The sequence below is a fragment of the Salvia hispanica genome, chromosome 3, assembly GCF_029641045.1.
Source record: "Salvia hispanica isolate PSC_SH4W2 chromosome 3, Shi_PSC_v1, whole genome shotgun sequence".
NCBI classification, from domain to species: Eukaryota; Viridiplantae; Streptophyta; class Magnoliopsida; order Lamiales; family Lamiaceae; genus Salvia; species Salvia hispanica.
In genome coordinates this window covers 34,087,366-34,102,816 of record NC_142694.1, presented here as the reverse complement: position 1 = coordinate 34,102,816, position 15,451 = coordinate 34,087,366, and the positions used below count along the sequence as shown (strand labels likewise).

Genomic DNA, 15,451 nt, shown 5'->3' with positions numbered 1-15,451 from the left:
CCTCCTACGACTAATTTCGCCGACAAAATAATTGAGAGATACCTATATTTATTCGTTAAAATTTTTCTTCTTCTTAGACCCCCACTACAAAATTCCTGGCTCAGCCACTGCATGCCTGCACTATGTTAATAAATCCAAATACGTAGTAGGCTGGAATTGTTCGCTGCGAAATAATGGAGAAATATGTCAAAGTTGGGATACAAGGCCTGTTTTTATACGATGCTGGATTGACCATTGGTGGTTTTATCGATAATTTAAACGCATACTATTTAAATCGCAACTAATTGTGACCTTAACATGAGAAAAACGATGCATACTCAAAATTCTCAATCATCATCATAAATCTATAAGAATAATTGATAAATTCCAAAACCCGAAATCATTCTAAAAACGTGTCTACAATCAAAACACTATGCACCTATTAATAATTTATACCTATGCATGCATTTGTCCAACGTTAGACTTCTATATAAAAGGCCAAAACATCTCACTCTTCCTCCATAAAAAAAACAAAGCCTACTTAAAAATGGGGTCTCTTCCGCTCCTCATTTTCGTCCTCCTCGCCGCCACCGCCCCATTCTCCTACGGCTGTGGCATCACAGTCTACTGGGGCCAAAACGGGTACGAAGGCACGCTACAAGCCGCCTGCGCCACCAACAACTACAAATATGTGGCCGTGGCCTTCCTAACCACCTTCGGCAACGGCCAAACCCCCATCCTCAACTTGGCCGGCCACTGCATCCCTCAGCCCTGCTCCATCTTTGCCGACGAAATCCGCTACTGCCAGAGCCTAGGCATCAAGGTACCAATTTTTAAAATATGTGAATGTTATCAAAATTATCTTTAGCTCTTATCAAATTGATATTTTCGAAAAAGTTTAATTGATATTTAAATCATTAAATGTGGTTAAATTCTGGTAGTACTTCATATTAAATCACAAAAGTTTCAGTTTTTTCATTATGCAACACATGTTACTAAAGTACAGTATTTTTCTTTTATGCTTTTAATTATTTTCTTATTCTATTGAAACAAATTCTTTTTTAACATGACCAAAAGACTCAATATGTTCATGAACGAGATTAAATGGGAAAAACAGATTTTATAATTTAATATTCTAATTTCAAAAGTTATAAACCAATATTTTTTTCTGCCTCCGTCCCTGTGTCAAGGTGCTCCTATCCCTCGGCGGTGCCATCGGCACCTACGGCATCTCCTCCACGGCCGACGCCCAGCAAGTCGCGGCCTATCTATGGACCTCCTACCTATCCGGCTTTGTCGGGCCCCTCGGCGACGTGGCCCTTGATGGCATCGACTTCGACATCGAGGTCCCAACCTCCACCCTACACTGGGACGACCTAGCCCGGGCGATCGCCGCCTACAGCACTCCCCAGAGGAAAATCTACCTCTCCGCCGCGCCCCATTGCCTCATCCAGGACCGGAACCTCGACGTCGCCATCAAGACCGGGCTGTTCGACTACGTGTGGGTGCAGTTCTACAACAACCAGCAATGCGACTACAGCGGCGGCGCGGCCAGTTTGATCAATTCGTGGAACAACTGGACCGCGCTGCTGCCGGCGGGGAACGAGCTGTTCCTGGGGCTGCCGGCGGCGCCCGAGGCGGCGGGGACGGGGTACATCGAGCCGGGGAACCTGAAGAGCGAGATTCTGCCGGTGATAAAGCAGACGGCCAACTATGGAGGGGTGATGCTGTGGAATAGGTACTATGATAATAACACTGGGTACAGCTCGCAAATTGTTGGAGATGTGTGCCCTCCGGCGCTCGGAAAATTTGAAGAATTGGTCGTCTCTCAAGTGCTTTGAATGGGAAAGAAGTGGAATTAAGCTGGTTTTCTTCATTCATGTGTAGTGTGAATGAATAATTACTAAATAAATGTGAAAGCCAAGCTAGCTTGTAAGTTGTGGACAACTTAATGAATAAAATGCACTATGCACTTTTATTTAAGGGTTAATTGTGTGCAAAATCGCGAAATTTGTTCAAATGCTGATTCATTAGTTGGAGGGGAGGCTATGACTAATTATCATGAGACTATTTATCTAGGGAAGTCAATCGGGCCAGTCCATCGAGTTTCGGGCCAACCATATTCGGGTTGCAGGTCAATCGGGTGCAAGCTAATCGAGTTGTAATTTTTTCGGGTTATAAAAGTTCAACCCTAACCCTAAAAGCTCAGATTTCGGGCTAGCCAACGGGTTAATCGGGTTGGTACCGATAAAATTAACATGTGATCAATCCAATAAATAATGGTGAAAATTAGTTGTATTTCTAAAATGTAAAATATTTAATTATGATAAATTTGAGATATATGCTTAAACTCAAACATAAACATGATAAAATATTAATATTTGAGATTTATGCAAAATAAAACATAAATATCAAGAAATTTTAAAGCATGTTTTAGAAATTTAAATATATTTTTTAGTAAATTTGAAGTTTCTAATTTATTTATCTATTATTATATTAATAAAAATTAATATATAATTTATATATATATATATATGGATGTATTCAAGTACTTTTTTCATCTTTTATACTTTTTCCTTCTCAATCTCTACCATTTATTTTCAAGATCTTAGGGCCGAAATTAGAGCCTCATTTAATCATTAAAAAAATTAGAGAAGGGCGTTTAGGAGATTCACATGCACGTCTGTTATGGAAAGTACAAGATTCACTCCATCTCAAAATATTGCAGCGATTTTACTCAAATATTTCTCTCTTCTTCACCGATTAATTTCCCATCATTCTCCATTGAAGACAATTCTTGTTCTAAATAATCTAACGAAATTTGCATGATTTTGATCTGTCGTTGATAATTATATTTTGTTGGAGCGTCCCCGTAATTTCTTCTACAATGCAAGAAGGTCGTTCGTCTTCAATGGAAGAAGATTATTCTTCAACAATGGAAGAATGTAATCTTTTTAGAAAACTCTATGAATATTCTTTCCATGTTTCTTTTATTCCCAAGGAGAGACACAATCGTTATGGCTTGTATGTATGCTGTAGGGTTTTGTGTGACCGTTTCCTATTTGTATCATTTTTTATTGGTGCTACTACCACAATCATGTTCGAGGATAAAGAGTTTAGTTATGGTCTCGGCTAGGGTTTAGAAATCTGGGCGGCCAGGGTGTTATTTGAGTAGATAAAATTAATGTAGATTTACTACTGTGTAATTTAAAATTTCAATTATATAATGCACGTTTTATAATTCGTAATGCGTACGTTAGCTGAGACTTTGTTTTTTGTGATTGTATACAGTGGCTGTTGTTCCTGATTGCTCTTCAGCCTGTGGTTGGGCAGAAGTTCAAATCATTAGATTTTGGTTTCGCGTTCTATGATGTGTATGCACATGCTGTTGGTTTTGATACGCGTAAATCACAAATGAGGAAAATAGATGGTATTACTACTTGGTATAGTGTGGTATGCAATAGGGAAGGCAGCAAGAAGTCGAGCGAGGATGACCAAGCGAATGCACGGTCTGGTTTTTCAATCAAGCGCCGACGGTTATCCAAGCGGTGTGGATGTAAAGCGAGGATATCTTTCAAGTTCTTCTCCGAAGGAGGAGTTCCAGGTTATTTTATCGAGAAGTTCACCGAGGTTCATAACCATTATATGGTTGAGTCAGAGCATCAACATTTTATGTCACTCAACCGAAACTTGGAGGACGTACATCACCAATTTATTTTGGATTGTTCGAAGGCTAATATAGGCCCCACACTTACGTTCAATGTTTTGAAGGAAATACTTGGTGGTTTTCAGCTAGTTGGTTGCAACGTTGGGGACATCAGGAATGCTTCTCGAGACATCAAAGCATACGCACATGGTATTGACATGCAAATGGTTTTGGATGATATGGCTAAGAAGAAGGAGATGTCCGAGGCATTCACATACGAGTACGAGGTTAATGCTAGTAACCAATTGGTTGCTCTGTTTTGGTGTGATGGTTTGATGAAGAGGAATTACCATATGTTTGGTGATATAGTCGCTTTTGACACCACCTATAACACCAATAGGTATACATGACGTGCATTATAACATTTGAATACGTACATTATTACCTGCAGTACTATTTCTGTTTTTATGCATTATATGTGTCGAAGTATGAATTATGTTTGCCTTTGCTACGCAGGTATTGTATGATCTTCGCGCCATTCACGAGAAATGACAATCATGGTCGATCAGTAACTTTCGCTGCTGGTTTGGTAAGCAGCGAGAAGACAGGCGCTTTTGCATGGTTGTTTAGAAATTTTGTCCAGTGCATGGTGGTTGCTCCGAAGATGATCGTTACAAATTAAGATTTGGGCATGAGGTCGGCTATTGAAGAGATTCTTGTCGGGACACGCCACAGATGGTGTATGTGGCATATCATGCATAAGTTGGCCAATAAAGTTCCTGGTCGGTTGTTGCAGGACGGAGATTTCAAGAAAGAGTTCAATGCCTGCGTCTGGTCGGATCTGCTTGAACCCGACAAGTTCAAAGAAGAGTGGAACGGAGTACTTGAACGTTACGGCCTAGAAGACCATGGTTGGTTGAAGACATTGTACGACTACAGGCAATTATGGATACCTGCATACTTCAGGGATTTCCCACTTGGGTCGATGATTAGGACCACCTCGATATCTGAGTCGGAGAATAGCTTCTACAAAAACTTTTTGAAGCCACGCAACAATATTGCCGAATTCTACTTGAATTTCAACCAAGCTTTGGAATTTCAGCGGGATAGTAGAACAAAGTTGGACTACCAAGACGCTAATGCCTTGCCTATATTGGCCACTACCTTGCCGTTTGAGAAACATGCTTCAACGATGTACACAGATAGTATGTTCAAGAAAATACAAGAAGAAATTTTTGAGCGTAATGACAGATGCCGCGTGTTGGGGTTCTCCTCTGCAGACCTGGTCGACACCTACAAACTTGGGGACAGCCTTCGCAATTCTTACTTTGTTAGACATGATAAGAGTGACGCGTCATACTCCTGCGATTGCAAACTTTTCGGTAGGCAGGGATATCTGTGCAGTCATATCTTCTTTTTGTTCAGGAACAATGAAGTGAAAAAGATTCCGGATCAATACTGCGCAAGTAGATGGATGAAGACTCCGTTAGCCAAGGCTGTCCATGGTCAGTTTGATGACACTCTACCTACCAAGTCCATCGTTGATGAAAGGCAAAACATTTCAAAGCAAGAGATTTCGTTGTTCTATGGTTTTCTTCGCCGATTTGAGTCGGACATTAATGTCCTTCGAGCGTTTGTTGGGGGGCTTGAAGATCTTGGAAATTCTCTTCAAGCTGGTAATCCTACAATGTCCGCCTCTGAAAAAAGGCGAATGATTGAACAGTTTTATGGAATGGAAAGGCCCGAAGTTGTCGAGGTCTATCCTTCGGATGTTGTAAAGACAAAGGGCCACGCGAGCAGTTCGCAAGCCGTCTGATTTCCAAGAGAGAAAAAGCTATCAAGGAGGCTACTAGGCCCCTTAGACGGTGTAAGGCATGCGATGAGTTGGGACATCACGACTCCAGAAATTATCCAATGCTTAAAGAGTTGGAAAAAGAGAAGGAGCAGCATAAGGGAAAGAGGATGTTGATGAATTTTGTTTTTTGTATCTTACTGAACTGGACCACTTTCCACTGTCCACAACTTTTGGGTAATCAATGTTCATTTGAATATGTTTGTCGTGCATAGGGCTGGGGAAAAATACCGAAATACCGAAATATCGGCCTTATCGTACCGAAAAAATATCGAAAATACCGAATTATCGGTATACCGTGACTTTCGGTATGGTATGATACCTTACCGAAAGATTCCGGTAAGGTAACGGTATGAATTTTCAAATACCGCGGTATACCGCTGCATACCGAAATTCGGTATATACCGTAAATTAAGGTATATACCGTAAATTAAGGTATATACCACAAAAATATAAACACAATTATATATAAAATATATTTTATATATTTTTAAATTATAAAATCTATTGTGAAATATAAATATAATTATGAATAAATTATATTTAATTTATTTTTAAAATTATAAATTATAAATAATATTTTAAAAACTCTAATTTTCTATTTTAATTGATGTTGAAAGTCAGGTATACCGCAAAAGTAAGGTATACCGAACTTCGGTACGGTATATACCGAAAATGAGGTACGGTATCGGTATAAAAATTTATCATACCGAAAATAAGGTATACCGAAGTTCGGTATACCGAAAACTTTGGTAAGGTAAAGGTTTGACTTTTTCACATACCGTATTTACGTTAAGGTATACGGTATGGTGGTTTCGGTAAGGTATACCTTACCTACCCACCCCTAGTCATGCATTATATGTACATTATATGTAATAATCATGCATTATTACAATGTTACCACCCATTACTATTCTGGGAAGTAGAATAATATTGTTCAAAGTTCCTTTACTGACTGCGCATTATTATTCGAGTAAAGTCCATTATCAAATATATTAATTACATTATATGTACAATATTTTAACATTAGGTTATCTTGTTCTACATTATATCCCTAATATTTTACATTTTTACGCAATAAAGTAACATTATTTGGTCTTTATATCGGTTTTAGTTCGCTGCTCGTGAAATAATTCAGTAGAATCAACAGATCTATCTTCTTGCAACAAGTTCAGCACAATACATATTGTTCCAAAACATTCAAATCCACAATACGGCTACTACGCCTTCCAGCATGAGTTATAGTAACAAAAACAAGAAGTTCAAACCAGAATAAATATTGTTTTCAAACACCAATCAGATGATCAGTTGAGCCCGTAATTCTCCACTCACCTTTCGAAGTTGAACTTTGAAGGCCTATCTATCCAATGCTTGGTGGCTTGAGTTTGGTTGCTTCCACCTTTGGAGTTAAGTGGAGAGGTAAGCAGAGTCGTTGCAAACTTTATGCGCAACATTTCCAAGCCCTTTGTCCCTTTAGCGCTGAGTCCGCACTCCCAATCTTTCTCCCTCTCACCAAAGTACGTCTCCATATGCCGCATCACATAGACCACCGTGTCAATCGTGCTGTTGTTATTCCTCTAGGGCATTGACACGACATTTGTATTACAGTTTCGGAGCTTAGGAGCCATTTTTGGAACCCTGGACTTAACAAGTGCTTCTACCAAGAACTTTTTCTACACCAATAACAACAAAAAAAAACGTTCATCAAGAATTATAGATAATGTACATTTTATTCAACATAACGCAATGTAGATATACACCCTTTTACGTACCAGCAAAGAGATTGTGTTTCCATATTTTTCGACAAATGACCCATGTGGTTCGGCCAAGCTGTGGTCAATTATGTTCGTCTTACCATCGGGCAGATCAAAACATACCACGTACTGATGGGTCGTCCCACAAATTGGGAAGAACTACTGCACAATGAAATGGTACATTACAAGACTTCTACTATACGCATTATGTCTGAATATGAGGTACATTAATACACTATCACTCACCAAGTCAAATTTGTCCCATTGGAAGTTCCCGGTTCCAAGCGCTTCCTCAAAGAGCCGAGTCCAGAACGTATCAAACCTCTGTTTTTCTGTCTATTCTGGAACTGTGTCGACCACGGTTTGACGCTGTAGGTTTTTTGAGTAATTAGTTATGAAATGTTAATCAGTAGAGTACTTTGTAAAGAACACTAAACCATGGTACACTCACGCATGGATTTGTAGAGAAAAACAGCCGTGAAACACTCTCTGGCGCCTTGCTCTTTTCCATTGTATTGAGGTACGAGCTCCGGGTATCTATAACAGCATGGCTCACTGGCTTGAACGGCGCTAGTGACTCGAACTCCTTCTGGACAGTTTTCTTAAACGTGTCTTGGTAGACAACACAATCCCTGAACATGTTTAAACCGTTTAATTAATAATAAATGTGCAAACCACAACAACGGGTAAAGTACAAAATTTACTTCTTCATTTCGGCTGTGTCAAGAACCCAGTAGTAGATTTGCTTGTCAACTGTGTTCGCCTTTGCCGTATTCTAACCGCTCTCTCGTGGAAGGGTGACCTGGCTGCCAGACTGGGTTTCTTCATTCTTGATGTTGCAGCCGCTGTAGGCTTCTTCACAAATGAAAGATAATTTACAGATCCCATACCCAATACTGTAATGGTTTAGCTAAATAATCAATTCCATACCGCATCTCCAGCCGCTTCTTGTTGGATCTGTTTCCCTTTTCCTTTTCCTTCAGAAACCACCTTTTCACTGGCTAGCTCTTTTCCCCTACCACCTTTTCCATCTGCAAGGTTTGAAGGTTGTGCAGTTTTGGCAGCACCAATCTCAATGGCCTTATGATGTGTTGTTCCAAGTGCCTGATTCCAAAATAATAACAATATAATGCATGAAAGTACCAGAATAATGTAGTAATTTAAATATGTAATTCATATAATCAACTGCATGTGGAAAGTCCAACTGTTTGTCCGTCGGTACCTTTGAAGCGGCCTCCCTAATGGGCTGATTTCTCTTGGTAGCCGGATCAACTGCACGTTTCCCCTTACTTGTCTGATTTCATAAAATAAATCTCATTACACAAAAAAAAAATATATAATGCAAAGAACCACAGATATTAAGTAATGCTTTAAACATAGTCTCGGCTTTCTTTTCAAAACGTATATACCTTGTTAGTCTCCTCTGCATCTGCACTCTTTCATGGGGCTTGCTTTGTCTTAACTTTTGTATTAGCTCCTTAATCCTCCCCATCTTTTCCCACAACATCCTCCACCATGGTTTTAGAATCCTTCACACAGTTAATAAAACAAGTTTAAAAGTCTACAAATTTACTTAATTAGAAAAACTTAAGTCTTTAGTTTATTTGTCCATACCTCAGCTGCTCTTCCTAAAGTATGCATCATTGATGGCTTATCATGTCTGGCACCACCAGCATCTTCTGTTATGATACCCGTCATATCATTGCCTATCAGCTCAGCAATGGGAATGTCACCTCCCTGATCAACAACTACCGGATGATCCCCAACAACACCCTCTGTCTCAGTTGTTGGCTGTGTACCAAATGGGTCAGGACACTCTAACCCATCCAACACAAATGAGGGCCTATCGAAGCTTCTGATAATCGTCTTCTTTTTGTCATAGGCTGCCATCATCTTCTCCATCTCTTGTATCCATTCCTGGCTGTACTCCTCTTCATCTTCTCTTGCTTGCGTCAATATTGAAACAATGTCTGCTTCTTCAACCACAACGTCTTCCTCTAATCCCAACAATTTTTTCCCAATCTGACTACCTACTCGGACACATTCATCCTCTAGCAACTCAACAGGAATCATCCTAAAATCATCTACCCACGTGGAAATTGCATGTCCCAGCAGCACGCTTGACGAGACAAACTTATCTCGAATGCGTTTCGCTCTATGCCTGCTTGGTGCTGCACCAGCTCCTCTGGCTAAAGCTTCAACCCTCCTTGCTTCAGCATCCAGCAAATACTTCTGTTTGTCTATCGGGCCCTCCAACCTACCAGTTCCAAACTGGTCACGCTCCGCATCCTCCCTTTGTTTGAGGGTCTCTGTTGTCCAGCCTTTTATAGTGGGCCAGGCACGGTCGACTCTCCTCCTTATGTGAACCACGTGGTCCACATATGCACACTGACATCAGCAAACGATTCCACATGGTCAGTAATGAATGGAATCATATAAATAATGCGTGAATATTACCAATATTATGTACAGACCCAATGTAGTAATGCACACTCAAAATGAAAAAAATTAACTTATGCCCTAATATAAAGCAGACTCAATAATGCATGTTTTCAGTCGGAATAAAAGTCTGTACGTTAGCTTCTATTGCAATAATTGTTTCCCTCACCACTAAGAAGTGGAGTGGCCCCGTGAAATATACAGAATCCCCTCTGTCCCAAGTCGGATAGGTGGCCTCCAACACGGATAATACGTACCCACACCAATTTGAGTTCCCAATCTCATCAACGTCGTCAATGAAATGTAGGATCTTTGGCTACAATTGTCCGTCGGCCGGAGTCTCAATAATAGAATTTTCTAACAAGAACATGAATAAACGTTTGAAGTCTGGACCGCCATTGACCTCCTCTGTAATCATCTTTGCAATGTCTCCTGCGGTCATTTTGTACCTACTCTTTTTACAACGATCTGCAGCATAGTCGTTAAACTGGAAGTTGCTTTGCTTATCTGCTGGACGTGAGATGCGGGTCGGTCCTCTAGGAAAGCCTAACGTCAGGTGCACGTCCTCCTCATCTAGACTCAAGCTAACACCCCCAGACAATGGTATCTCACACCGAGCTAGATTAAATGACTTTAGCACCCAATATGCAATGTAACCAGGTACCTCCTTGATGCTAAAGTTAAGGATAGCGCCAAACCCCAATTCATGCACGGCTTCCTTCTGCCGCAGAGTTAGGCCATTCAAACAGTTAAAAAACTCTGTTGTGCTCCGACTGTATGGGTGGTTGACCTTTTTCCCCCTCTGCCTCCTCCTCTTCGCCTCTTGAGTAGAGGTACTACCTTCGGCCATATTTTGTTCCTTCAATCTGTTCATGAACTTTTGAGCAATTGCTAGTGGAAGAAGATCATCCACTGCATCGTCCACAGTCAACCGTGGTTGTTTGGATCCTGAAAAACATAGGAGTACGGAATTGCATTAATGGATAAAAAATAAATATGTAATGTACAAACTGATGTTATACCAATGCAGATAAAGTACATTATAATGCATACTAAAATGATTAATAATGTACATGTATGATACCCTCAAACAACAGAAATTAGTCACTTATAAATGCTCATCCACAAACCCAATACTGCAGTATTTAAGGAGGACATAAATTATAATTTGAAGAATTTGTTGACATACATCAATCACCTATTGTCCAACGCTACAAAATCCAAACGCAATAAACTGGCCACTAATGTACAACAAAGCATAAATAATGCATAAGTTTAAACAAATGATTACTAGAACGAATGCATCAATGAGAGTGAAGTACACGCTTTAAATTACTCACACACTGCCACATACATCAGGACTCAACAAAACAGACAATACTCAACTCTGTAAAATAATTTCATAATGCAAGAACAGTGAACAATAATGTAATATAGAAAACGATTAATGCATCAGAACAGGGGAAATAATTTCTGCACCTTCAGCTGGTGTTGGTTGACTACCTCCGGGTCTCCCTCTCTTAGACATTGATGTTCTGTAAGTAATGCACACAAACGAAATGAGTACAATTCTTTCCTCCAAAAAATGTATGTCATAGACTAATGCATAATATCAAAATAACAATGCAATGTCCTACAGAAACCAAATAATGCAAAGATTAAACATAATTCAAGTACAGTACAATTGACAATAATGTACAACAAAGCTTAGATAATGCAACATATACAACCATTGGTTACTACAACGAATGCACTAAACATTATACACGTTTAACCAATAATGTCAAATTTCAGTCATATACTCCAACAAAGCCAGTTAAATAATCCATCCACATTATACCAGCATGACCACATACACACACAGCCAATAATCAATAATTTAATTTTGACCCAATCCTTTCATGTTCAAAACAATTCATGAAATAAACAACAGTGGCAAAAAAACGCATAAAATATCCAAGAATACAAGAACAAATGATGGACCAGAACAAATACAGAGACCAAATCAATGTTACATTTGAACAAATGCAAATTTACTGATCAATAATGTAGTATATACAACAAATAATGTCGAGAAAAAAAGCAATTTTTATCTAATACAGAGAACAAATGCAATTTTACGCATCAATAATGCAGTATAGACAACAAATAATAGATAAGAACAGAGTTATTACTGAATAATCAACCAAATAGTCGACGACGGACGGAATCTAAAACAAAATGAACACGAAAGCAACAATTTCAGCAACAAAAAATGGAACATATACCACATACAAGTCAGCAACAAAATCAAAGAATAACTATTGGGAAGAACCCTAGTTCAAAAGATAACAAATTCAATGTTTGCAGAAAGGTTCACAAACCAAAATTGTGCATTATTTCCGAAAAGAACACAAATCGACGCTAGCAAGAGTTTTATACCCAAAATCGAACAAAGAAAGGAACATATACCACATACAAGTCATCAACAAAATCAAAGAATAACTATTGGGAAGAACCCTAGTTCAAAAGATAACAAATTCAATGTTTCCAGAAAGGTTCACAAACCAAAATTGTGCATTATTTCCAAAAAGAACACAAATTGAAGCTACCAAGAGTTTTATACCCAAAATCGGGACTTTAGAAACCCACCGTCACTACCCAGAAATCAGAAATTGAACACTTCAATCGGCGCGCCAAACAGAAAATCGGTACTTTAGGTCTTTCAATCGGCGACCGACGTCGACTTTTGCGGCGACAATCGACGGTGTAGGTGCTATCTCGTCTAGTGAAGAGGCGGCTAGGGTTTCTGGAGCTTTGAAGTGGTGGAGAATGAGGTTGATCGTGGGTTGATAGGATTGAATGAGAGAGAGAGTGAGAAGACAGAAGGTTGAGGAAAATCTCGCTTAATTATCGGGACCTTCCGTTTTGAAACGCGTGGAAGCATTATGTTTTTACTCTTACACCCTCATAATGCACACATTATAATCAATAATGCAACACGGGCTTAGAATTCCCTTCTCAATCTTGTCCATCCATTCCATCAATCTAATGGTTGATGTTTAAAAGGAGAAAGACACTTAAGGTTACCATCCGCCGGTGTCTCAATTACTGCATTTTCTAGCATGAACATGAACATCCGTTTGAAATCAGGACCACCGTTCACCTCCTGCTTAATCACTTTCGCAACATCAGCCGCTGTCATTTTGTAACGACTCTTTCCACAACGTTCTGCAACGTAGTCGTTGAACTGGAATTCGGTTTGCTTATCAACTGGCCTTGAGATTGGTGTTGGCCCTTTTGGAAAACCTAACGTCAGATGGACATCGTCCTCATCGATCGTCAAGCCTCCACCGCCACATAACGGTATCTGGCAGCGTGCAAGATTCAATGAGTTGAGAACCCAGAAGGCGATGTACCCGGGGATCTCGCTGATGTTGTAGTGTAGCATGGCCCCGAATCCAAGTTCTTCAACTGCTTCCTTTTGCTATGGGGTCAGCTCTTTCAAACAATTCACAAAGTCTGTGGTGCTCCTTGTGTATAAATGGTCAACCTTTTTCCCTCGAGTCTTCCTCTTGTCCGCATTTTCAGTTGAGGTACTAGCCTCTGCCATCTGCTGGTCCTTTAGTCTATCTCTAAACTTTTGTGCCACTGATAAAGGCAATACATCATCCACAGCCTGATCTATATCCAATCTTGGGTGTTTGGAAGCTGCAAAAAGGAATAAGTGTACAATTACAATTAATGCATAATAATAACTAGTTAATGTTAATGAACCGTATCATAATGCATAAACTGTACTTAATAATGTAGCAACCACGATTACAATCAGCTATGGAATACAGTTGTAATGCAAAATAACATGACCACAATGCACAAAAAATGTTAAATAATGTTGAAATCTTGACTGCAATGCACCAAATAAGCACTACAACTACAAATAATGCAGAAAAAGAACTGAATAATGCAAAAAAATGGAATACAGTTGTACAAAAAAAGGTAAACCACTTATAGCAACATTAAAGCAGAGATGGAATACAGTTGTAATGCAAAAAAACAGGAACAAAATGCACCAAACACATTAAATCATGCAGTAAAATTTTCACTACCGACATTGTAGAGTAATAATGATGCAAACCAAACAAATAATTCAGAAAATTTAATGAATACTTTTTAAAAATTTGCAACCAACTTCTATAATGTTGATATCCAACCGAATAATGCATAAAAATAACTTCATAATGTACACAAAAGGTAAAGCACTTCTAGCAAAATTATGTCTGCTATGGAATACAGTTTTACTGTAAAAAAACAGGACCAAAATGCACAAAAACTGTTCAATAATGTTGAAATATTGAGTGCAATGCACCAAATGAGCACTACAACTACACACCTTCATCAACAAAACTAACACAAACACAAAGAATGCAGGAAAAGAACTGAATAATGTAAGAAAAAGGTAAACCACTTCTACCAACATTAAAACAGAGATGGAATACAGTTTTAATGCCAAAAAACAGGAATAAAATGCACCAAAAATTTTGAATAACGTATGAAACTTCTCCTTAGACGCACTGCAGAATAATAATGATGAAACCCAAACGAATAATTCAGAACATTCAAGGAATAATGTTTATAAATTTGAAACCACTAAGAAGAACAACTATCCAGCTATGTGAAAGAGTGGTAATGCAAACAAATAACCATATAATGCACAACATTCTCACCTTCGGTCTGCGTGGGCTGGCTCTTGTAGGGGCGCCCTCTTTTCGACATCGCAAAACTAACACACACAACACCACCACCAGAAAGCGCGTTAGAAAATACACCAGAACCACAAAATTCAAACATTTAAAGCAAGGTCGACAAGAATCCTCAAATTGAGGACGAATACATCCGAAAACCCTAAAATCAAACCAAATTCTACTCAGAAAACAACAAAAAACATCCAAATATTGATACCCCATTATCTAAGGCTCACTATTTCACATTTTTCAAAGAAAATTTACTAAAAAGCGAGACTTAATACTCATACCTTACACGAGGAACGGAGATGTACACTTGACCGACGGCGCTCGCGCCCTAAACCCTGAACTTTGAGACCCTGAATCGTCGACCCAGTTGCTTTTCACTGTCAAATTCTGCTTCGAAGTTGCCGCCGGTTCAAAGCTATTTCAACGGCGGCGGCTAGGGTTCGGCTTGTTCCGAAAAATGAGAGAATTTTGGTTGATATAGTTCGATTTGATAGAATGAGAGAGAGAGAGTAAGAAGTTGGAAGGTGTATCAAAATCCCGCTTAATTATCGGAACTGCCGTTTTGAAACGTGCTCCAGACATTATGTTTTTACTATTATAACCTTATAATGCACAGAATGCTACTCATAATGCAACACGGGATTAATTTCATAAATATAATCTTGACCGTCCACTACTATAATCTAATGGATGTGATTAAGAAGGAAATAGTACTCTAAGTGGTAAAAGTACCTTAATGCTCCCTTATATATATATATATATATATATATATATATATATATATATATATATAGGATTGCTTTAAAATGACAACATCTCTTAAAGTAACACCATACCACCATTCCTAGCCAATCATTTGTACATGTGGACGAATAATAAGCTGTCATGTGACAATCATAAAAATTGCTCAAGGATAAATTTTCACGGACTGCAATATCCAATACACTAGACTGCAATTTTTCCCGACTGCAATATCCAATACGCTAGACTGCAATCTATAGATTGCAGTCTAGCGTTTATACTATTGCAGTCTAACATATATAATATT

At 38.9% G+C, this 15,451-nt stretch overlaps 2 protein-coding genes across 2 annotated transcripts; both read left to right on the top strand.

Moving 5' to 3' along the window:
* The first annotated feature begins 497 nt into the window (after window positions 1–497).
* Window positions 498–1,962, top strand: LOC125209834 (hevamine-A-like). Its single transcript, XM_048109413.2, has 2 exons — window positions 498–802; window positions 1,170–1,962. Exons 1-2 carry the CDS (start codon window positions 527–529, stop codon window positions 1,818–1,820), a joined length of 927 nt encoding a protein of 308 aa, XP_047965370.2. The 5' UTR covers window positions 498–526; the 3' UTR covers window positions 1,821–1,962.
* Window positions 1,963–2,996: 1,034 nt separating this feature from the next.
* On the top strand, window positions 2,997–5,441 carry LOC125209835 (protein FAR1-RELATED SEQUENCE 5-like). The gene is made up of 4 exons (XM_048109414.1): window positions 2,997–3,014; window positions 3,271–4,025; window positions 4,142–4,214; window positions 4,422–5,441. Exons 1-4 carry the CDS (start codon window positions 2,997–2,999, stop codon window positions 5,439–5,441), a joined length of 1,866 nt encoding a protein of 621 aa, XP_047965371.1.
* The last annotated feature ends 10,010 nt before the right edge of the window (window positions 5,442–15,451 follow it).